Source organism: Lepidochelys kempii, chromosome 3 (assembly GCF_965140285.1).
Source record: "Lepidochelys kempii isolate rLepKem1 chromosome 3, rLepKem1.hap1, whole genome shotgun sequence".
Lineage (NCBI taxonomy): Eukaryota > Metazoa > Chordata > Testudines > Cheloniidae > Lepidochelys > Lepidochelys kempii.
In genome coordinates this window covers 65,650,235-65,674,091 of record NC_136382.1, presented here as the reverse complement: position 1 = coordinate 65,674,091, position 23,857 = coordinate 65,650,235, and the positions used below count along the sequence as shown (strand labels likewise).

The 23,857-nt window shown below is 40.6% G+C and overlaps 1 protein-coding gene across 2 annotated transcripts in view; it reads left to right on the top strand.

Annotated features, from left to right (window-relative positions):
• Positions 1–23,168, top strand: part of ME1 (malic enzyme 1) — a 343,107-nt gene extending 319,939 nt beyond the window's left edge. Inside the window, exons 13-15 of one of the 2 annotated variants that reach the window (XR_012157982.2) lie at positions 13,598–13,696; positions 18,128–18,409; positions 22,779–23,168. Coding sequence is in view for 1 of the 2 variants with exons in the window: in XM_073336566.2 (XP_073192667.2) it covers positions 13,598–13,696; positions 18,128–18,295 (267 nt within the window). In the remaining variant the exon portion in view is untranslated. Of the gene's footprint in view, positions 1–13,597; positions 13,697–18,127; positions 19,781–22,778 lie in introns of those variants that run through there. The other variant, XM_073336566.2, reaches the window with a different exon arrangement.
• The last annotated feature ends 689 nt before the right edge of the window (positions 23,169–23,857 follow it).

Below are 23,857 nucleotides of genomic sequence, written 5' to 3'. Positions count from 1 at the left end.
ACATGTTTGTAAAGTCTGATACACATTTATGGTACACGATACATAAATAGTCAAACCTTTTGCACCAGAAATCAATTTTCCCAAATAACTAATTATCTATGGAGGCACCAAATAAGAGACACAGACAAAATATGAAAAGATTAAAAAACTACACCTCAAAACTCCATAAACCTGTTACCTACTTCTGTGATGCTAACACTCAAGGAATGAACCATGCACTACAAGTGCATACCAAAGCATTCGGTGAAAAAGACTCTGTCTGTTCACAGCTCCATTAGGAATGAAATATTTATAGATATAAGGCTAAAACACAGCTGATGAAGAACCAATGGAAGAGACCAAATATTCTAGAAGAAATGGCAAATAACAGAGAAAATAATTATTCTTTCCCAATTCATAGATTCTAAGGCTAGAAGGGACGATTATGATCATCTAGTCTGACCTCCACTATAACACAAGCCACAGAACTTCCGCAGAACAATTCTTACAGTATATATTTTAGAACAACATCCAATCTTGATTTAAAAATTGTCAGTGATGGGAGAATCCACTACAATCATTGGTAAACTGTTTCAATGTTTAATGTGTGCACTTATGACTTATTTTTTGCTTTCCATAGAAATCAAAAATGTAACCTCTGCAGTTTTCTATGAAACTTAGTTTAGGGTTTTGATGGGTTGGATCACAGAAACCCCCTTAGGGCTGCCAACTGATGTGCCAAGACTACTACTGCCCTTGCTTTCACTGCCAGCTTGGGGCTCCAGCACCCTGTCTTGCTGAGCCAGACATGCCAGTCTGCTCCAGCACAGACCCAAGGTCTGAACCATGTGCCCCAGAGCTGCAGACTTAACTGAAAGCAATTTCAGAAATGTTCATGTCTTTAACACTCAGATGCCCAACTCCCAGTGAGGTCCAAATCCCAATTAAATCCATTTTACCTTGTATAAAGCTTTTACAGGGTAAACTTACTCAAATTGTTCACCCTCTATAACACTGATAGAGAGATATGCACAGCTGTTTGCCTCCCCAGGTATTAATACATATTCTGGGTTAATTAATAAGTAAAAAGTGATGTTATTAACTACAGAAAGTAGGATTTAAGTGGTTCCAAGTAGTAACAGACAGAACAAAGTGAATTACCAAGCAAAATAAAATAGAACATGCAATCTGTGTCTAAGAAAACGGAATACAGATAAAAATCTCATCTTTAGAGGAATTCCAGTAAGCTTTCTTTTACAGATTAGTCTTCTTCTAGTCTGGGTCCAGCAATTACTCTCACCCCCTGTAGTTACTGCCCTTTGTTCCAGTTTCTTTCAGATAGCCTACGGGGTGGAGAGGCTCTCTTTAGCCAGCTGAAGACGAAATGGAGGGGTCTCCCTCGGGTTTAAATAGACTTTAAATGGTGGGTGGACACCACGCACTCCCCCTGTGTAGAATCCCAGCTCCAAGATGGAGTTTTGGAGTCACATGGGCCAGTCACATGTCCATGCATGACTAAGAACATAGGTAGCAGCCATGGGTCACGTGCTACCTTGAACGTCCTCAAGTAGACTTCTTATGTGGATTGGAGCATTCCAAGATCCATTGTTTCTTAAATGCTTCTTGATTGGACACTTAATTTGCACATTCCTTTCTCAAGAAGCTGACCAAATACTTTACAAAGGCTACTTAAAAATCAAGCCAGTACACAGCCAATATTCATAACTTTGAATACAAAAATGATACATGCATGCAAATAGGAGTAATAGATTCAGTAGATCATAATCTGTAGAGAGATATGCTACATGTCATACATGCTACATAGCATAAAACATATTCCAGTTATGTCATATATACATTCATAAACATATTTCCATAAAGCCTTATGAGGAGCACCGTCACAAGGGTTTCAGCCCTCCTAAGATTTCCTTCTCCATCATCTCCCCCTGCTTAATTTCAGTGATTGTTCAGAATTTGTGACTTCACAATATGACAGACCATGTATGTTACACATACAGGCTTTGCTTCATGATCCGTCAGAAGATAATATGATTTGTGATTGAGAAACTCTTCTTCAAACCAAATATGTTTGTTTATTGGCAACAGCTAAAATCAGACATTTAAAAAGAAAAGATTAATTTAAATTATTTTCTTTTTCAATCTGCAGCTATTTTTCTCAGATTGTGGACTCCTAAATTAAAATCATATTGAACTGAACTGATCTGCTGTAATCTGGTTTTTCAGATTAGATTTCACATTACACCCCGATCATTGAAAGTTATTAAAGATCACGTGGAACTTTAAAAAAAAAATCAGATGTTATCCCTTATGTACTGGGTAAACTCCAATGTATTATTATTGCTACGAGTATTTACAGGGTTTTACTGTGCTTTCTAAGTACACCTTACACCAAGCAGAATCTAACAGCTTCACAAGAATGTTGAGCACAGTTCAAATATCCCCAGCAGCTGACTGAGTTTCTTTGAGGACACCTAAGACTGTGAGTAACATCCAGAAGATTTAAAAACAAGTGAAATCCAGCAAATATTATGGAAAACCTAGACGAAAAGAAGCTACATTTCATCCTGATTGTGAGGCTCAGACACATTCCCAACAGCTCCAGAGATTAGAATACCCAACTCCTCCAAGCTTTTCTTCTTCCTCCTGCTGAAGTTGTCTTGATGGAGCAAAGGCAGGAAAGTGGGCTCAGACAACTGGGACCTAGGCTGTTCAGGCTTAAGATCAGCACCTTGAATTTCATCTGCAAGATAACTGGCAGCAAATGTAATATGTTGCTCCTTTGGTCTACAATATTTACAGGTGGGCAGCTGCGTGCTGTACCAGCTGGAGTTTCCAATACTGGTTTTGTTAAGCAAGGTATACTCTGGCATCTTTAAAAAGTGCCCTCAGCTTGCCCTCTCTGAGGGACATTCACAATTTCCATCAGTAAAATTAGTAAAAGGCCAGACTGTTTCCATTGGCTTTAACCATCCAAGAAGGGCAACGATCCATTTCATAGGACTTTGGATAATTACATCCTGCCTGCTCAAAGCCTCCCCTGTAATTTCAATTGGATATGGTATTCTTCACTTACTGTCCTAAACTGCTGCCTGATGTTAAACAGTTGCCTCATTTCTTTCTAGAAGTAGCTTCATTTTGGTTTGGGTTAAGTCATTCCCATATGTAGTTTGTAAAGTGCTTTGGAATACTGCTGGATGAAAGGTTCTATATACATGAATTGAAATGTCTTAAGTGGCAGTCCAAAAGACCAGCAAAAACTGGTTGCTGGCAGAAGCAGTTTTAACTAGCAGTCAAACAACATTCTGGAATCTGGGCGGATACAGTACTGTTAAATCTCTTAAAACAGTCTGCCTCCTGAAAGTTGTTTTTAGTGCAGATTTTGCTGTATACTTTATTATGCAGTATGAAAGTCCCTCATGAAATTTTACATGAGCAAATATCTAGCTTGGAGTAGCACTGATGGGCTACGAAGGGAAACCTCACCAAAAAAAGCTCAAAAGTCATTGAGGGTAAGAGATCTTCCATTAAAGGTTTCCATTGAAGTCCTGGGGGAAGGGGATAAAAGGGGTATAAATCTTCCATAAAGGACTAAAACCATAGTATACCTTGCTTTTCATGTAGGTTTTGAAATAATTATGATATTAAAAGCTGAAAAACAATTGTGAATGGAAATGCCAAGCAAGCCCCAGATTTTAAGACTCCCAAAACATAACTGTTAAATGAAAAAAATCTTCTTAGAATGTAATGCAGGCTTATCTGTAAGAGAGCTATTGAAAATATGAAGCCAGACTGCATGCCTGCAACTATTGACCTCGAGCTTTGCCACCTCTTCTATTAATTCTGATAGAAGGAACAGTTCACTTATTGTAAGTACCTCAGATTCTGTTTTCAGTTGTTCTGTCCTTCATGTCAAGTAAACTAGAATGCAACTGATTTTAGATGATAAAGCTAAGGCACTGTGAGCTATAATGCTTCCTAATTGCAGGCAATTTCTCTGTAATGACAAGGAACATGAACTGTTCCTCTAAACTTTACCAAGCACAGCAAAAATGTCAGAATTATGAACTAATGAAATACTCTTGGCGCTATAAAGCCTACAGTTAATTCACTTCAGAGATAATCCTGTTAAACCTTTTCATTATAGAAAATATGTTCCCAAATAGCCAAGATGTCTGCACCTGGTTGATACCATGTGCTCAGTCTTGGATGACATCCATTTAAATGCTGGACCATTTCACTTTCTATTAAAAACATAAACTAATTGAAAATGCTTTTACTTAATCATAGTCCACTTGAAGAATGTGAAATTTCCTTTGAAAATATTAGTTTGTGCTTATACGCTGTTTCAAATGCCTTGTTATAGAAGTACAGCACAGAAACTTTTAGATTCCATGTGAGATAAGGTTGTCACTGGTCTCATCCAGAATAGTATACAGTTTTTATTCTCTAACTTGCTCCCTGTAGTCTCCTGCCACAAAACATTTCGCTTCTGAATTTTCTCTGTGATGCTTTAAACTAACAGCAGCTAACTTCTTCAAGCCTTGTATTCCCAGCAAAATCCTAACCAGTTAGATCTAAGAACAAATCAAATTACAAACAGATCTCAAGTATTCTTCTGACAAATATAAATATACATCCTGTTTTATCAAAGAGCTTGTTTACCCTTGGGGAAAAAAAGAAAACCACTAGTTGTTAAGGGGGAAAACCAAAATAAAATAAAATACACAGGATTATATTTTCTATTCCTAATTATTGTGGCTCCCTCTAGTGGATGTTTAGTGGCCAATACGCTTTTCAAGTTCAATTTAAAATACTGATAGTTTGATCGCAATAGTTTGCATGCATGTGGATGTACTGGGTATATAACCTGCCCTTGTCTTGGCCAGCATTCCCTCTTTCAACAGACTTTAAAATAAGTGTGTGTGTAAATGACAGTTAAGCACATGATTCCTCTATTTACTTAGAGTTACTATAATGTTACCCCTTTTTAGCCTGAGTGGTTAGCCAATATTTAGGGTCTTGGAGGTTGTCTCCACTAAGGCTAAGTCTACCTACGCTATACAACTCCAGCTACGTGAATAACAAAACTGGAGTCAATGTACCTTAGGTCGAGTTACCACGGGGTCTACACCGCGGGGGGTCAACGGGAGAAACACTCCTATTAACTTGCCTTACTCTTCTCGTCGGGGCAGAGTACAGGGGTCGACTGGAGAGTGATCTGCTGTCGATTTGGCGGGTTTTCACTAGACCCACTAAATCAACCGCTGCTGGATTGATCTCAGAGCGTTGATCCCATCTGTAGTGTAGACATAGCCTAAGAGAAGAAACTGAAGTTAGGTATTTCTTTGGTGCAATCTTGTTCATTTACAAAGAATGTACACAAAGTCCTGTTTCTCTGGACACAGTAGGAATTGAACAAATGGGAGAAAGCTTCTTTGCTCACTCTTCCTCCAAGTCTCTTTCCAGCCAGCACTCAACTTAAAGAGCACTCACTCTGAGCTTGCTTTCTGCTTCTCTTGTTGTCTCCTTGGAAAGCTGCCGTCTGTATCTTCTTCTGACTCACTGACACACACAGCTCCACCAAACAATACTCCACCACTTCACCCACAGTGTTTGCACTCAGACCCTATGGTTCAGCTCCTACTCTCAGCCAAGCGTCTGTACTATGGATAGTGTCTTCTGTTGTGTCAGCTATCTCTAAACAAAGGGACATTTAACTACTCCCTCATTAACCTGAATGGAAGGTAGCTATCATGCTCACACCCTCACGCCTTCTTTTCAACTGTCTAAATGGGCCATCTTGATCATCACTACAAAAGTTTTTTTTCTCCTGCTGATAATAGTTCATCTTAACTAATTAGCCTCTCACAGTTTGTATGGTAACTTACAATTTACCTGTGTGTGTGTGTATATGTATATCTTACTATATGTTCCATTCTGTGCATCTGATGAAGTGGGCTGTAGCCCATGAAAGCTTATGCTCTAATAAATGTATTAGTCTCTAAGGTGCCACAAGTACTCTTGTTCTTTTTGTGGTACAGACTAACACGGCTGCTACTCTGAAACCTATCATGCTCAATCGCTGCAGTGAAATTTGTAACTGTCCCTAGATCAAAGAGACACTACCTGTGGGCTACCCAATCTACAGCATAACAACAACATTTGCAAGCCTAATGTTATCTAAAATCAAATTCAATTCAATGCTATGACTCAAGACAGACAATTAAGCTCTAGAAAGGCAAGGTGAATGAGGTAATATCTTTTACTGGACCAACTTCTGTTGGGGAAAGAGATAAGCTTTTGAGCTACTCAGAGCTCTTCTTCAGGTCTGGGAAAGGTACGCGGAGCATCACAGCTAAATACAAGGTGGAACCGATTGTTTAGCATAACTTGTTAACACAGACATAGTCTAACAGACCATTCAAGGTGAAGTAGCCTGTTGACACCCCTGCAGTCATAGGTCAAAAGAGGGGGATTAATGGGTTACAGATTGTTGTAATAAGCCCTAAATCCAGTGTCTTTATTCAAACCATGATTTTTAGTGCCTGGTTAGTGTTGCCAATTTTGGTTGGATGTATTCTTGGAGGTTTCATCACATGACAATCTTTAATTAAAGATTAATCTTTAATTCCTGAAGACTCCAAGGACAATCCTGGAGGGTTGGGAACCCTATAACCTAGCAAATTTATGAATTTAAGCAACCAGGCTTATCTTTTGAAGGTGTTGTGCCAGTTTCCTTTGAGGACAAAGATTGAGAAGTCAGTGTAGGAATGATTGTTCTGTGAAAAGTGTTCACCCATGAGTGATATGGTATTCATCTCTATCATTTTTCTTTGCGAGTTCATTCGAGAACATAGTGATTGTCTTATTTCACCCACGTAGTTGTTACTGGGGAATTTAGTGCACTGAGGTAGGTACACCACATGTAATAGGCATGTGTAGGACCCATGGATTTTGAAAGGTGTTGTGGGGGCTATTGATCATTGTAGCAGTGAAGATATGTCTGCATATTTTAAATCTATTATTATGCCAGGTTCAGGTGCTACTTGAGTTGCTGGGTCTTGGTCTGTGGAGAGCTCACCTCTGTTGATGAGGTTGTGGGGTTGTTTGAAGGCCAGAAGAAGGTGTTCAAGAAAGATTTCTTTCAAGGTGTGGTTTCCATACAGTATAGGTTACAGTTGTTTAATGATACCCATATAGGGATTCCAGTGTGTGGTGGTAGGTGACAACTAGGGGTGTTCAGTTGGAGGGGTTTTTTTCCCCTGTATTGAAGCAGGTTCTCTTGGGTGGCCTGTTCCATGATGAGTTATACTTGTCTGGTGGAGTGCCCTTGTTTGGTGAAGGCCGTTTTAAGTACATTAAGGTCTGTATCCCAGATTCTCTCCTCAGAGCATATTCTGTGGTTTCTGAGGACCTGGTGTATAGATAACAGATTTATTGGGTGTAGTTACTGGATCTGTGGAGGTAGTGTGATGATCCATGAGATTCTTGTATATAATTGTCTGCAGGGTTTCATTGTTGAAGCTGATTGTAGTGTCCAGGAAGTTGATGCTAGTCTGGCTCCAATCCACATAAGAAGTCTACATGAGGACGTTCAAGGTAGCATGTGGACAGTGGCTGCTGCCTGTAAAAACTGAGTCATGCATGGACATGTGACTGGCCCATGTGACTCCAAAACTCCATCTTGGAACTGGACTTTGCATAGGAGAGAGGAGGGGGTTTCCACCCTCAAGAGAGTCTATTTAAACCCCGGGGAGACCCCTCCATTTGGTCTTCAGCTGGCTAAAAAGATAGCCTCTCCACCCCCAAGGATACCTGAAAGAAACTGGAACAAAGGACAGTAACTACAGGGGGTGTGAGTAATTGCTGGACCCAGACTAGAAGGAGTCTAGTCTGTAAAAGGAAACTTACTGGAATTCCTCTGAAGGTGAGGTTTTTATTTGTATTCAGTTTTCTTACTGTATTAGACATAGACTTGTGTCATAAATATAAAGGGAAGGGTAAACCCCTTTGAAATCCCTCCTGGCCAGGGGAAAGCTCCTCTCACCTGTAAAGGGTTAAGAAGCTAAAGGTAACCTCGCTGGCACCTGACCAAAATGACCAATGAGGAGACAAGATACTTTCAAAAGCTGGGAGGAGGGAGAGAAACAAAGGGCCTGTGTCTGTATGTATGCTGGTTTCTGCCAGGGATAGACCAGGAATGGAGCCTTAGAACTTTTAGTAAGTAATCTAGCTAGGTATGTGTTAGATTATGATTTCTTTAAATGGCTGAGAAAAGAATTGTGCTGAATAGAATAACTATTTCTGTCTGTGTATCTTTTTTGTAACTTAAGGTTTTGCCTAGAGGGGTTCTCTATGTTTTTGAATCTAATTACCCTGTAAGATATCTACCATCCTGATTTTACAGGGGGGGATTTCTTTATTTCTATTTACTTCTATTTTTTATTAAAAGTCTTCTTGTAAAACACTGAATGCTTTTTCATTGTTCTCAGATCCAAGGGTTTGGGTCTGTGGTCACCTATGCAAATTGGTGAGGCTTTTTATCCAACATTTCCCAGGAAACGGGGGGTGCAAGTGTTGGGAGGATTGTTCATTGTTCTTAAGATCCAAGGGTCTGGGTCTGTAGTCACCTAGGCAAATTGGTGAGGCTTTTTACCGAACCTTGTCCAGGAAGTGGGGTGCAAGGTTTTGGGAAGTATTTTGGGGGGAAGGACGCGTCCAAACAGCTCTTCCCCAGTAACCAGTATTAGTTTGGTGGTGGTAGCGGCCAGTCCAAGGACAACGGGTGTAATATTTTGTACCTTGGGGAAGTTTTGACCTAAGCTGGTAAAGATAAGCTTAGGAGGTTTTTCATGCAGGTCCCCACATCTGTACCCTAGAGTTCAGAGTGGGGGAGGAACCTTGACAACTTACGTGTTCTATTTTATTTTGCTTGGTAATTCACTTTGTTCTGTCTGCTATTACTTGGAACCACTTAAATCCTACTTTCTGTATTTAATATCACTTTTTACTTGTTAATTAACCCAGAGTATATATTAATACTGGGGGGAGGAGGGGGAAACAGCTGTGCATATCTCTCTGTCAGTGTTATAGAAGGCAAACAATTTATGAGTTTATCCTGAATAAGTTTTATACAGGGTAAAATGGATTTATTTGGGGTTTGAACCCCATTGGGAGTTGGGCATTTGAGTGTTAAAGACAGGAACACTTCTTAAGCTGCTTTCAGTTTGAGCCTACAGCTGTTAGGGGATGTGGTTCAGACCTGGGTCTGGGTTTGCAGCAGGCTAGCAGGTCTGGCTCAAACCAGGCAGGGCACTGAAGTCCCAAGCTGGGAGGGCAGGGAAAGCAGGGGCAGAAGTAGTCTTGGCAAATCAATTGGCAGCCCCAAGGGGGTTTCTGTGATCCAACCCATCACACCTGCATCAAAGCCTGTGCTAATGCCATATCCAGTGCTGAGAAGAGCAAGGTGGGGGGGCTTGTCAAAGGAATATCTCACTCACACTCAAAGGATTCTGTCTCTGGGTCCAGTGCCAAGGAGAGCAGTGAAGGGGGCTCATCTAAGAGTTCTCAGTATCAGGAAATTGGGATTTCTTGCTCTGGGTCTAGGGCCATCACTGGTCTTGCTGTCAATGCTGGCAAAGGTGAGTCTCTCTCCCTTAACCTAGGTGTCACTACTGGAATCTTGGTGCTATCCTTCATTGGTGTTGAGGATTCTGAGACCTGCTTTCTTGGTCCAGAGTTCTCTCTGGGGGATGGATGTGTTGCCCATTCTCAGCTGTGTTTGCATTGAATGCAGGCAAGCGTTTTTTGCTCCAAAAGACAGTGATGGGTCTCTCTTCCCTGGAGCTGGTGCCGTAGTCGGCACTGAGGCCTTCAGTGCTCAGGTAATGTGCACCCTCTTCATCTTCCTTTCCCTGCTGGTACTGGGGGTGTGGTTCACAGTCAGTGGGACACTCCCCAAAGACAAACTCCTCTGTTCATATACAGGGGATGTCTCCATTCCTGGATCTGTGGCTAAACTCATGGATTGCTGCTCTGGTGTAGTTTGAGCCTTGTCTCTTGGGATTTCCTGAATGCTGAAAAGGAGCCGCAGATAGCATGCTTGTCTGGGAGATGTGCTTCTATGAGACAGAACAGGCATTGCTGTGTTAATCTATGATAGGTATTAGTCCATTGCAGGAAGGATGGAGTTGAACCTGGTAGGTTCTGAAACTGCCAAAGCTAGCAGTCAGTGCAAAGTGCCTTGCCCTGCTGTACACACAGGGTCTCCCCATGTCTGTCCTGACTGCTGCTTTTTTGAGGGGTAGAGTGTGGGAAGCATGCAACAAAAATCAAACAAATTCATATAAGGAAGAAATGAAGAAAAATAGTTTTCACTGGAGAAGAATTCTGACAGTCAGAAGCAGGTTAGAGACAGTCTTGGTTCTGTCTTGCTGGCATGGGTGGTAAGAGGGAACTGAGGGAGAGTCAGGGCTGCTTCACCCTTTGTCCTCACAGTGAAGCATGAGGAGGCTCAGGGTGTATGCCCTGCCCTGCTGCACATTGCTATGCAAAGATTCCAAATTCACATGCTTGGGGCACATGCACACCTACAGTGGAATCCACATTGACACATACCCAAAAAAGAAAGTAACCTAGAGCTTTATTTAACACTAGGATATCTAGAAGGCATGCGGTACTGAATCCCACTGGAGGACAGGCCACCCATGATTGGGCTGGTACCAACACAACCTGCCAACTTGGCTTTACTGGCCCTATCAAAGCCTGCCGTCTAATAGACTGTGGCGTGGAACACCATCACATGTCTGGATTAAAAGAAGGTGGTCTCGGTCGCCACCAGCATTGCTGGTTAGAGCATCCTCACCAGAACAGGAGGGATCCTTTGGGGACATGGCAGAAGCAGCAAGGGAGACACTCCAGCTTCCCTCTGCTCTAAAGGAACCCTCTACAGTCGAAGAAATCATCTTGGCTCCAACACTATCCAATGATGCCTTTAGGGCTTTCCAGGAGTTGTAACTGAGGATAGCTGGGACATTGGGCATCAAAATGATGGTGATCCAAGAAAACACATACAAGCTATTCAAAATCCCAACCAGTGTCCAAGAATCAGCCTTCTGATCGATGAAGGCATCTTTGACCTGGCAAAGGGTCTGTGACATACCCCTTCCTTGCTTTGCCCACCATCAAAGCAGATAGAAAAACAATACCAGGTTCTACCCAAAGACTTTGAGCACTTCTATCCCCACCTTACATTGTCATTATCTCCACCATCAAGGAGAAAACCAGATCGGAAGGGTCTCCTAAAAGGGGGACTCTTAAAGACAAGGATCCCAAAAAGCTGAACCTTTTCTGCCAAAAGGTATCTCCTTGGTTTCTCATCGCAAACTGTCAGATGGCATTTTAGAAATACAACTTCCTGATGTGGAAGATGGAGACCCCTTTCCTAACTTGGCTGCCACAGGATTGCAGGGCAGATAATCAATGAGGGCCATCAAGGTGCTATAAGTGGCAAATTTGACACAGCCACCAGATGGGTGGCCACAGCAGTCACTATGATCTGGGCCTCCTGAATCCAGGAATCCAGGATACCAAGGGGTCCAAGCCACAACTCAGGACCTACCCTTTGAGGCCATGGACCTATTTAGTACAAGAGCAGATGGTGTTATATCTCCTCAAAGATTCAAGAGCAACACTCAGATCCCTATGAATATACACCTTGGCACTGTATCGCAAGCCCTTCTGGCACCAGCCACCCCAGAGGCAGAGAATGCCATTGTTCTCTAACAGTCACCATCCCAAATATCTCCCTAGAAAGTGATACATCAGGAAGTTCTGACAGGTTTCAGTTGTGCCCTCTTGCTTGTGCCTCCTGGTGAACTACACCATCCCAGGTGATAAAGTTCCTAGTCATCAGGAAAGATTCCACTATAGCAAGGACTCACCTACTCCAAGACAGATTCCTCACACTCCAGTCATTACTCATTGCAATGATTTTACACCCGATAACAGTACAGAACTGCCTTACAATGTTAGGCCATATGTTCACATGTACATAAGTGATGCCACTTGCCAAAATTTGCCTGAGACCACTATGGTTCTGGCTCAGATCAGCATATTCCCTGCAAAGAATCACATAGCTCCATCCCATGTACTCACAACACTGATCTGGCGACTACGTCCCAACAATGTTCAGAAAGGGATGCAGTTTGTGACCCCGTTGGCATCCAGAGCTCTTGTCATGGACACATCCATGATGTGAATTGAGATTGAGAATCCCACGTGGAGCAACTGCAGATTCAAAGGGTTTGGTTTTCAGAAGAAACTAAACTACACATAAACATCTAAGATCTCAGGGCCATTAGACTGGCGTAACCCTCAACAGTGCAGATACTGACAGAAAATATATTCTCAGAATATCAATTAGTATGTAAATCAATTAGTATTAGTAAAGTATCCCTCTTTAGGTGCACATGTCACCCAGGCCTGCAAGTTTGGTCCAATGAGGCCACGGTACCTTTTGCTCCCATGTGGCTGGTACTTCATGCTCCCATGCAAACACAAAGGTTGGAGCAGTCCCAACCCTCCCTCAGTTTCCTCACAACTTGAAGCCGATGTTAACTGAGGACTCCAAAAGCAGAGATGGAGGGCAGGTTTGTGGGATCCACACTGACTGCAACATCTCAAAGAGCCACAGTTACTGTAGGATAAATAATACTCTTTCTTCTTTGAATATGTCAGTGTGGATTCCACTGTAGGTGAGGGCAAGCAGTAACTTTTTCAGAACAGTGCATATGAAGAGTATCAGCTGCATCAGTCCAACAGAGATTGGAGTACAGCTCTCCAAAATTTTGCATCTGATCTGGCAGCCAAGTCCAGTGGGTAATGCTTGAAGACACATGAGTAGCTTGCTCCATGAAGCAACTTTGCAGATCTCAGATATTGGTATGTTGTGGAAGCCTGCTGAGGATGCCACTTGATCACTGGTGGAGTGAGCTCTAATAGTGAGAGAGGTGCATATATTGTGTTATCCATTTTAAGAGTCTCTGGGATGAAAGGGCTTGACCTTTGGACCAGTCAGCTATAACCACAAATAGATGTGGGACCATTCTGAAAGATTTGGTCCTGTCAGAATAACACTGAAGAGCCCTGGACATATCCAAGCTCTGGAGCTTCTTCTCCTCTTGTGTGGCATGTGGTTTTGGAAAGAACACATGTAGGTTGATGGATGGTTTCAGAATTTCATTTGAATCAACCTTGGTAAATTTGGCTTGAGGTCTCAGTACCACATAGTCTCTGTGAAACACAGTGTATACAGAGGAAAAACAATAAATAAAGTAGTAAGAAAACAAAAGCACAGGAATAACTAAAAATCAATACACATTTAAAGAAAATATGAAAATACATGCATATATTTAATGGCAATTTTATTTTCTACAAAATATTACATTTAAGAACTGTGACCAGCAGTGCTGTGTGGAGAACTTTGTATCTGGCAAAATCAGAAAGTGTACTTACTACGAAAGTTACTTTTGAACTGATTTACTGTAAAGTAGTCTTGTGGGTTTAAAATCAAATCTACCTTCTGCTTTATTTCTAGGTGATAGCTCAACAGGTTTCAAAGAAACATTTAGAGGAGGGTCGTCTCTATCCTCCATTAGTTACTATTCGAGATGTGTCACTGAAAATTGCTGTGAAGGTAAGTGATTTTAGTTCATTCTGCAGCCTCTCTCTACTACCCACACACTTTGTATATGTTACAGTTAGATTAGGTGAAGTAAAATATTTTCAGAATTCATTACTCATTTTAAATCAATCTTGATACGAAGCAAGCAGAGTGTATTTTAAAATTTCAAATTCATACAGTTCAGGCATAGGAGTGAAGGAACTGAAAATATTTTATACTCAGTGTTCAATTACAGGTGACTACAGTAGAATGATGTTTCTACTGCTTTCTCTGTTCTCTGGTTAGTTGCATGTTCTGTTCACAGCACCTGATCCATGAAGATTGGAGCCATGAAATCCTATACTGTCAATAGTTTTCTATCCTTTAGTTGCCTTTCAGAAGAATAAATGCCTTCTCACATGCCAGCCTCCTCCTTCTTTTGGCCTACTGCTGCTTGATTTTGTTCCAATCCTCCTTATCTTGACCCATCAGAACAAATAGTGGTTTTTTTGTGAAGTCAAATATGTTTTTCATGCATGGATTTTGCCAAATTGACTCCACTATGTCGGTAGCTTATAAAGTGCCCAAAGTAATTTGATAACCCATAGATTTGGAAGCACTGAAAAATAACAGACTTAGCCCCAGTTCTACCTTCCCTGTGGCTTTTTGTCTCCCACGAGTTCTCAGTTTTATTTCTGAGTGGGTTATCATGCTATAGATAATCCCATTTACTGAACAACCTTTTGGAAGAGCAATGTTGTCAATAGCTCCCTGTCTGTGGAATGGTTCCCTTTGATTCATTTGGAAACAGGATCCCAGGTACATATAAAAAGGCTTGTTGTAGTTCAGTTCTTTTCAGGCTGATAATAGCTGTTTTCCATAGATGTCAAAACATCTCTAAGCAGACTTCTCAGGCTAAAATCAGACTGCCTTTGTGCTTGGCAAATCCTTTCAAAAAGTGATGGAAACTCTCCTCCTCTATTCACTGTGACAGAATTAATCTTTTTAACTTAGGTGCAAAATTTAATGGAAAAAAATTGAAAATGTGTAATTTGATAAATTCATTTCTGGTCTGATCTCTCTCCTAGTTGGAGCTATGCTCTAGGAATTATTTTGGGGAAGTTCTATGGCTTGTGTTATACAGGAAACCAGACTAGGTGATCACTGTGGTCCCTTCTGGCCTTCAAATCTATGAACGCTTGGGCTGTGCCTATTTTCCAGCAAATAGTGGAAGCAGTTCAGGGTTGTAGGCAGGGCTTGGCCACATCTTTCTGCCTTTTAAGCTAGATGAACATTTCCAAAGATATATTGAAATACTGAATTTCTATTAGGAGAGACATTTAAACTTTAACAGTAATGACTTATTCAGTGGTGATAATTGTATGCATGGACCCAAAGAGGATCTCTTGTGGAAATGCCCAAAGAACTTCAGAGGGGGCAGGTTGGGGTCAAGGTCAATCCCTGAAAGCAAATCACAAGGTAACAGCTGTCCCATTTGGGATCATAGCCTCTCCCCAAGCCTAAGACATCTGTGATAGAGAGGCAGCAATAAGGAGGAGAAAGATGGTTTACCCTTCCCTAGAAATAGGAGGTTTAATCTGTTTGGGGAGTAAAGAATGCTGCATGTTGGGGGTGGGAGGAAGAGAGAGAGCACATGTGCACAGACACAGATTTTCTCAGCCAGCTGATGCCCTTTCTGTTCAAGAGGCCACTGTGGAAAATGAGTGGGTTCAGATTTCTTCTGAATTCAGTTTTTCTGTAGCCATGTATGCTTTGGTTATGCCATGTTTTGTTTTCATTTAAGATTTCCCAGGAATGTAATGAGGCTTATAACAAAAATTGAAGAATCGGTGAAAATTGGTGGGGGGAAAAGCTTCAGTTTTCTGGGTTAATATTGGGGGATGGGAGGACAGAAAAGCAGCAACAAATAGAGAAAGGTAAGATTATTCTGACTCAGCTCCCTCCTCTGGAAGGAGAGATGGCAGCTTGGTAATCTGGGTAGCCTGGGTTACTAAAACAGAGTGGGCTGGAAGTGGAGAACATAAGTGCTTCCAGGCCTGCTCCAGAAGGAGAGATGGTGGCTCTGGTACCTAGGCCATCCAGGTTACTGAGCCACCATCTCTCCTCCTGGGAGCAGAGAATTGGGTCTGGAAATTTCAGCAAATTTTGCTGGGTTTTTTTTAGGACTCAAGTACTGATATACCCATGGATGTGTAGGTGTATCTTCCACTATGTTGTCTGTCTTTAAGTGGCTCACATTTACACTTTGACTAATTGATTAATAATAAACATTTCTACTCAATGTAGTATTAGATTTTCTTAACATAATCAGTATTTTCATGTATGTGAGTGGTCCAAAATTCAGGTGAAAATTGGTAAAAAATACAAATAACTTTTGTCCAACCTGGGAATCTTTTGGTAAAAACAGCAGAAACCAAAGACAAAAGGCCTTAGTAATGCAGCACTTGATTCAACTATCTATGGAGAAGTTAGAAGCTTTTAATCAGCACTTAATCAGGTGCTTTTCCCAATCATCACTAAAACAAAGCCCACACACTGGTGTAGGATCAAAACTCACCATTTCTTGGAGATTTAGCTTTACTAAGAAAGATATTGTCAATTATGGCAAACCTTAACAGCTCTGGTCACATCTAGTGGCTGTTGAGCCTTTAAGCAAAATGAAGCAAGAAATATTTCATCTGAAAAGGAAGAGTTAACCTTGGCAAAAGATGATCAAAGTACAAAGAAAGAATTACCTTCTTCGTGTAGAAAAGGCTTGTATCTTCTTAAAAGCAGAGATTTCACTTCTTTCTTCCTTGTGTGAAGGGGGGGGACTATTTTGCCCACTGCCGCCATAAAAGCTAGGATGTTACTGGATAAAAGGGAGCAATCCATTTGCACCACCAGAGATAAACTTACAAGAGATACTGGGGGAATTCTGCACCAAAAAATCCAAAATTCTGCATATTTTGTCAAAATAATGCAATATAATCACACAAGTTTCACTTATTTTGGTAATTTATTTAAACTACCATACAGGAAAAAACAATCACAATAACTGTTCAGAATTTCCTAAACACATGAAAGTTACAAATATTTGGTAACCAATACCTTGCATTCCAGTTATAATCCAGGATTTTCATTTAAAATTACCTTACTTTTATTTTGGTGTTTAAAGTGACATTCTACTTTACAGAACACCAAATTGCTCAGACTTTCACACATGAAAGTCATACAGTTTTGCCAATCATTGTCCTGCAATTTTTTAAATGGTTAAGTACAATCGATCCCGAGCTGTAATCTAACCCCATTGTGCCTCTCTGGCACAGGGAAAAAAGTGAGAAAAAAGAAAGAAAGAAAACAAACAAATTTAGTCTCTAAGGTGCCACAAGTATTACTTTTCTTTTTGCGAATACAGACTAACACGGCTACTACTCTGAAACCAGACCTTCCTAGCTGAGGATTCAGTTACTGTCATTTACAATAAGGCTCCTTTACACCATTCTAAAACAACGAGGAGTCCGGTGGCACCTTAAAGACTAACATATTTATTTGGGTATAAGCTTTTGTGGGTAAAAAAGCCACTTCTTCAGATGCATGGAAGATGCATCTGAAGAATTCCATGCATCTTAAGAAGTGGGTTTTTTTACCCTCGAAAGCTTATACCCAGATAAATCTGTTAGTCTTTAAGGTGCCACCAGACTCCTCCTTGTTTTTGTGGATACAGACTAACATGGCTACCCCTCTGATACTTTACACCACTCTGGCAAGGTAAAGGAGCCTTAATTGACTAAGAATGGAAACAATTAACTAACAATGGGAACAGAAGCAGCCTGCCTGCTTAGTTACATTTCTGCTCTGCCTCAGGGACAGAGCTTGCTTCACACAGCCCTATGCCTTCAAGACCGGAATGCAGCAAGAGGGACAGAGTGAATCTCTCTCACTCCTTCACACACAGGCATGCGCCCAGCCCTACCCCCTTAACATGTCTCCATGGATGCACGCATGCCCAGCCTCCCGCCTCCCTCCCACCGTGATCTGCTCTCTGCTGCCAGCTGCTCCCAGCAGATGCACCCAGGCTGCTGGGGAAGGGGGGTGTGTTCCCCACAGATTTCTTTGCTCCCCCATTTTTCTGCAGGGGAGCCAAGAAATCTGCAGAAGGTATCAATTCTGCGCCCCTGCGGAGGCACAGAATTCCCCCAGGAGTAAAGAGAGTGAGAAGGCCACAGATGCACCAACATAGCTTTTCAGAAAATTTTGCACAACCTTTGTTAATCCCTTCCTCATAATATATTGGGCCTTATCCACAACTGATGTAAATTCATCTAAATCTGTTTTACACCAGCAGAAGATCTAGTATCTTATGTTAAATGTTGAGCTATCATCATTTCTACTTCTACTTTTGGAACAGCACTGCAATAAACTTAACAGGTTGTAATTGTCAACTTGGTTGTGTTCTTCCAGATTGCAGAACAAGCCTACAGCAATAAGACAGCATCTTTCTATCCTGAGCCTGAAGACAAGGAAGCATTCATCCGCTCACATGTTTATAGCACTGATTATGACAACTTTGTGGTGGACTCTTACGTCTGGCCCAAGGAAGCCATGAAAATACAGACCGGAAATCTTTAATAGAAAATGAACAAGGTAGCAGTAGTTGAAAGAATTCAGATACTTATTACTTTTTTGTCTGTTAAATCTAAAAATTGTTAGTTTTTTTTAAATCTTTAATAGAAAATGAACAAGGTAGCAATAGTTGGGTTCAAATATTTAGTAGTTTTCTGTTAAATCTAAAAATTGTTTTTTTAATATGCTGAAAACTTACAATAAGACTAATTTTTTCTTTAAAACTTTGTACTTTTATTTCAAATTAATTGATTAAGCTGCTAAAATAACTACACAAGAATAAAAATCAATTTGGGCAATGGACTTTTGGCAATTGTTTCCCTTTTTTCCTTTGATTTTCAGCTGGAATATTACAGAACATATTTATTATGGAGAATCACATCTCTATACATTTCTGACGTATTACAATACATTGTAATAGAGGACTAAATCCTGCTCTCACTGATGCCACTAACTTCAGTGAAATCAGGATTATGTCCAAACTGACAAACAGTATGGCAGAGACTAAATAACCTAAGAATGCACAATCTGTTTAATTAAGGAAAGGCACCGTACAATTTGCATGTAAAATAGTTATATTATTATCTTTAAATAAAAATAATGAAAACATTTTTGTTTTAAAACATGGTAAATATAGAATATTTTTCCCTAGGAAAAACTGTATGCACATTTGCAATCAAGCAGGTGCAATGGCAGCTGTCGAGAGAAAGTTTTCTAATGAGAGAAGCTAATGAATATCCCTTCAAAGCCTACATATATCTCCCTCTAGTGATTGAGTGGTTTTTTTACTAATATATATTAGCTATGTTAATCTTCAGTATTCATTTCACTAAAATGGAAGTGTCCATAGCACATGTTAAATATATAACCATGTCTTCCAAAACATTACATAGTTATGTGATTTATTTACCTGTTCATTTCTGTTAAATTATGTATTTGGTTTAGTTTTACATTTTTTATATCTTTTAAACTTGTAAGACTTCATCCCCCCCATGTGAAATAACAGCTACTCTGATATTTGGTACACTTCAGTAGTGTGGTTCTCTGACTTGAGGCTCATGAAAATCCTGTGTACTGTATATTCTGGGCATAAAGAGCCTATTAAAGGGTTGTGAATAGGACTCTTTATACCTAAATATTTTGTAGACAGCCATACTGACATTAGCAATCTGCTGAGCAGGCCAGCTGTGCATCTCTGTATTAAACCCTTATGTGTGCACGCTCTTTATATACAACTTATAAATCTTTGAATATTTCAGTCTGTTAAAACACAGACTACCAAAGCAAAAGTTCAGTCTTTATAACCAGTTTCCAGACTATCCAAATAGTTTATCTAAGGAAAAGAAAGCTCTCCAACCCTTTAGAGAGCAAGCACATTTTATTGTTTGACATTCATTGAATACATATTACCCTTTAGCACCTGGCTGTGATGTTCAGTAAATTGTTCGTTTTGATTTCTTTGGCATTGTTCCTAATAAATGCTCAAATAAATTGGTTAGTCTCTAAGGTGCCTTTTCTTTTTATTGTTCCTACAGTAATCCTTAAAATCTCAATGCTGAATTTCAGTAATTTTCCCAACATATCATTTCATATGAAACTGCTGTGTTCATATCTCATTCTGTACTCTTTATTTATAAGCTCTCAAACAATTATGAAAATTCTTACCTGGCAATGGCATTTATCCTTGTGTAGACGGGGTTATCGTTGTACACTTGCACTTAATCATGTTGAGACATCAGTCATCACCTGCATTGTTCTGGATTCATTATTGGTCTAGAAATGGCATTTATCAATCAACAATTTCCCCTATACTGGATTAATATGTCCGTCTAGACCATACATGTTATCTTTTCTTAAATAAAATAAAACTACTTGAAAATAATTTTTTAAAACTATCTTGAATACTAAAGTGGCTGTATCCCTCTCCCATTTAGATTTTTTGACCATCCCCATCAATTTTCCTACTTTCACTTCCCCTATTATGAACCTTTTTGTTGATTTCCAGTGGTTGAAACTTATTTTAAAGCCTTTCTATACTGTTCCTTTAAAAAAGTACACCACTCACAATATCCTAGGATTAGTAATTACCAACGGTCTTATCAGTGATTTAGGTTTTGTATATAATGTGCATCAGCATGTACTTTGACATTTCACTAGATGGCCCGAAGTAAACTGTTGTCGAATTATCCCCCCAACAGAAATGTAAAAGACTTCTAGGGTAGTTTGGATAAAATAGAGAGTCTCTCTGCACAGAACCAGAAAAAGGAATTATATTGGTTCAGATGCTCCGGTATGGCCAAGGTGCACTTGACGTAACTATGGAAGGATTGCAAAACTCGCTGTAAATCACTTGTGTCCCCAGATCCTGAGCTGTTTAGTGCCAGGCTGGACCCCTTGATGCTGAGGGCAGTTTAGCAGCCCAAGGAGCCAGTCCAGCAGAAAGGGTCTGGATACAGATACCTCAGCCGTTCTTTCATGGCTAAACCTGACTGTGCTGACAGGCAAGAAGTGGGATGAATCATGACAGCATTGCTACCTGCCTGAAGCTCTCCCGGCATTGAAGAGAAACGCTGAAGGCTGTATTTGCTGGCTTTATGTTTAGGCTGTTTTGTGCCACTAGAACAGCCCCAATATATCAGATTACAACAGTTTTTTCCATTCATTATATACTATGAGATCCTGTCAGTATTTTTTTTTTTTTAATTTTATCATGTCTTTCACGGTATTGGCTGCAACCACACAAAAAATAGTAACATTTCTAATTAAGCAAAGACACTTCTTAATCACCCTTACTGAAAGACTGAAATATTGCTATACATTATTTCAATTTAGTTGCTATTTTGAAAAATAGCAAAATATTCATTTCAAACATGGTCATGTGTATTTTACTTCAGATAGGTCAGACCCTGTTAAAGTCGACATTGGTTAATAATTCTCTGGTGTACAATAATTCTCATGCTGCCAAAAGACAGTGTTTCACGTATATGCAATTCACCTAGAACTGATACCATCACTGAGTGGTCTGATTCAATTCGACTAAGTTAATTTTTACAGCTCAATGGCACATCTGATTCCTATGCTGTTGCTTGGAAAAACGAAGCAGCAAAGACAGTGCCTCAGTGGTTCCTGACACACAGGCACTTGTATTGTTCAGAAGCATTCTTCTAGTTCAATACACAGTAGGTCAAGGGCATGACATTTACTGTGATACTCCACCATCAATGGGAACGCACAAAGAAATCAAATTTCTGAGATTTATCTTATTTAAATGTATTGCATTACACACATACTGCTTCAGGTGAAAGACTGCCATCTAGTGGCACCTTAGAGGCTAACAAATTTATTAGAGCATAAGCTTTCGTGGGCTACAGCCCACTTCATCGGATACATAGACGTGAACGTGTATATATATATGTTCACACATACAGATAAGTTGGAAGTTACCATACAAACTGTGAGAGGCTAATTCGTTAAGATGCACTATTAGCAGCAGGAGAAAAAAAACTTTTGTAGTGATAATCAAGATGGCCCATTTAGACAGTTGACAAGAAGGTATGAGGATACTTAAGAAAATAGATTCAATATGTGGAATGACCTCACAGTCTGTATGGTAACTTCCAACTTATCTGTGTATATATATAGTGTGACAAAACTCTGTCCTTCCCTCCGGGGGTCCCGCGTTTCCTGGCAGATTTTGCTAGCCTCAGGGGCTCACTCTGAGCCTCCACGTAACCCTTCTCTCTCTAGAGACAAGGGTAACAGTCTACTGAGCCATTTTCATCATAAGCCAGCAAGGGAGGTGAGGAGAAGTTATCCTTCTTTGCACAGTCTCTGTTGTCTCCCAGTCTCAGTGATTAATCAGGGGCCAAAGATGGGGCAGGGGGCAGCCCAGGCCCACCCTCTACTCCGGGCTCCAGCCCAGGGACCCTAATAGTATCAGCTATGGTAGCTGACCTTTTAGAAACATGACATGTACAATTCCCTGGCCTACTTCCCCCCACAGCAGCCCTCACTTCCTCAAGCTCCACTTCACCCTTACCTCAGGGCCTCCTTCCTTGTGCCTGATATGGTGTGTACTACTCAGCCTCTCCAACAACACAACTTCCTCCCCCAGCTCCTGACATGCACACCCACCTGACTGGCTGGGAGGCTTTTAACTAGTTTCAGCCAGCCTCTGATTGGCTTCAGGTGTCCCAAACAACCTAGCATTCTCCCTGCCTTCTGGAAAGTTCTTAATTGAATTGGAGCAGCTGCCATTTCACTTACCCTGGTACCAGGGATTTGTTTAGCCTGGAGCTAATATATCTAGCTCCCACTACCTTTCTGTAGCCATCTGGCCTTGCCCCGTCACAATATATTATATATATATAATATTACTGTATGTTCCATTCTATGCATCTGATGAAGTGGGTTGTAGCCCACGAAAGCTCATGCTCTAATACATTTGTTAGTCTCTAAGGTGCCACAAGTCCTCCTTTTCTTTTTGCAGATACAGACTAACACGGCTGCTACTCTGAAACCTGCCATCTAGTGAATCACTAACACCACTTCCTGCAACGGTGTGTGTCATCTGACAAATCTACTATAGCCAGGTACTGCCTTGGTTTGTGAGACAGACAGAATGACAGATCAGAGGGGTATGGCTACAGAATGCAGAGGAGAACTGATAAAGTATACAGTAGCCATGTATGTATTAAATAGCTAAAGAAAAAAGGCAAATCCAAGCCCCATGCATTTATTATTTTTTACAGTACCCAAAAGAATGCAAGGCATCTCACAGTACAGATACAAATCTCAGGTTTCAGAGTAGCAGCCGTGTTAGTCTGTATCCGTAAAAACAAAAGGAGGACTTGTGGCACCTTAGAGACTAACAAATTTATTAGAACAGAAGCTTTCATGAGCTACAGCTCACCTCATCGGATGCATTCAGTGGAAAATATAGTGGGGAGATTTTTATATACAGAGACCATGAAACAATGGGTGTTACCATACACACTGTAACAAGAGTGATCAGAAAAGGTGAGCTATTACCAGCACTGCATGCATCCCATGAAGTGAGCTATAGCTCATGAAAGCCTATGCTCAAATAAATTTGTTAGTCTCTAAGGTGCTACAAGTCCTCCTTTTCTTTTTACCAGCAGGAGAGCCGGGGGGCGAGGGGGAGAAGGGGGGGAGGAGAAACCTTTTGTAGTGATAATCAAGGTGGGCCATTTCCAGCACTTTACAAGAACAGGAGAAGAAATAAACAAGGGGAAATAGTTTTACTTTGTAATGACACATCCACTCCCAGTCTTTATTCAAGCCTAAATTAATTGTATCTAGTTTGCAGATTAATTCCCATTCAGCAGTCTCTCGTTGAAGTCTGTTTTTGAAGTTTTTTGGTTGAAGAATTGCCACTTTTAGGTCTGTAATCGAGTGACCAAAGAGACTGAAGTGTTCTCCGACTGGTTTTTGAATCTCACAATCCTTGGCCAGAACAGCTAAAAGCTAATATAACTGGGGAATAACAAGACAGGAGATGGAAAGGAAAGGATAGACAAATTGATAACACAATAAAATTACACGGTT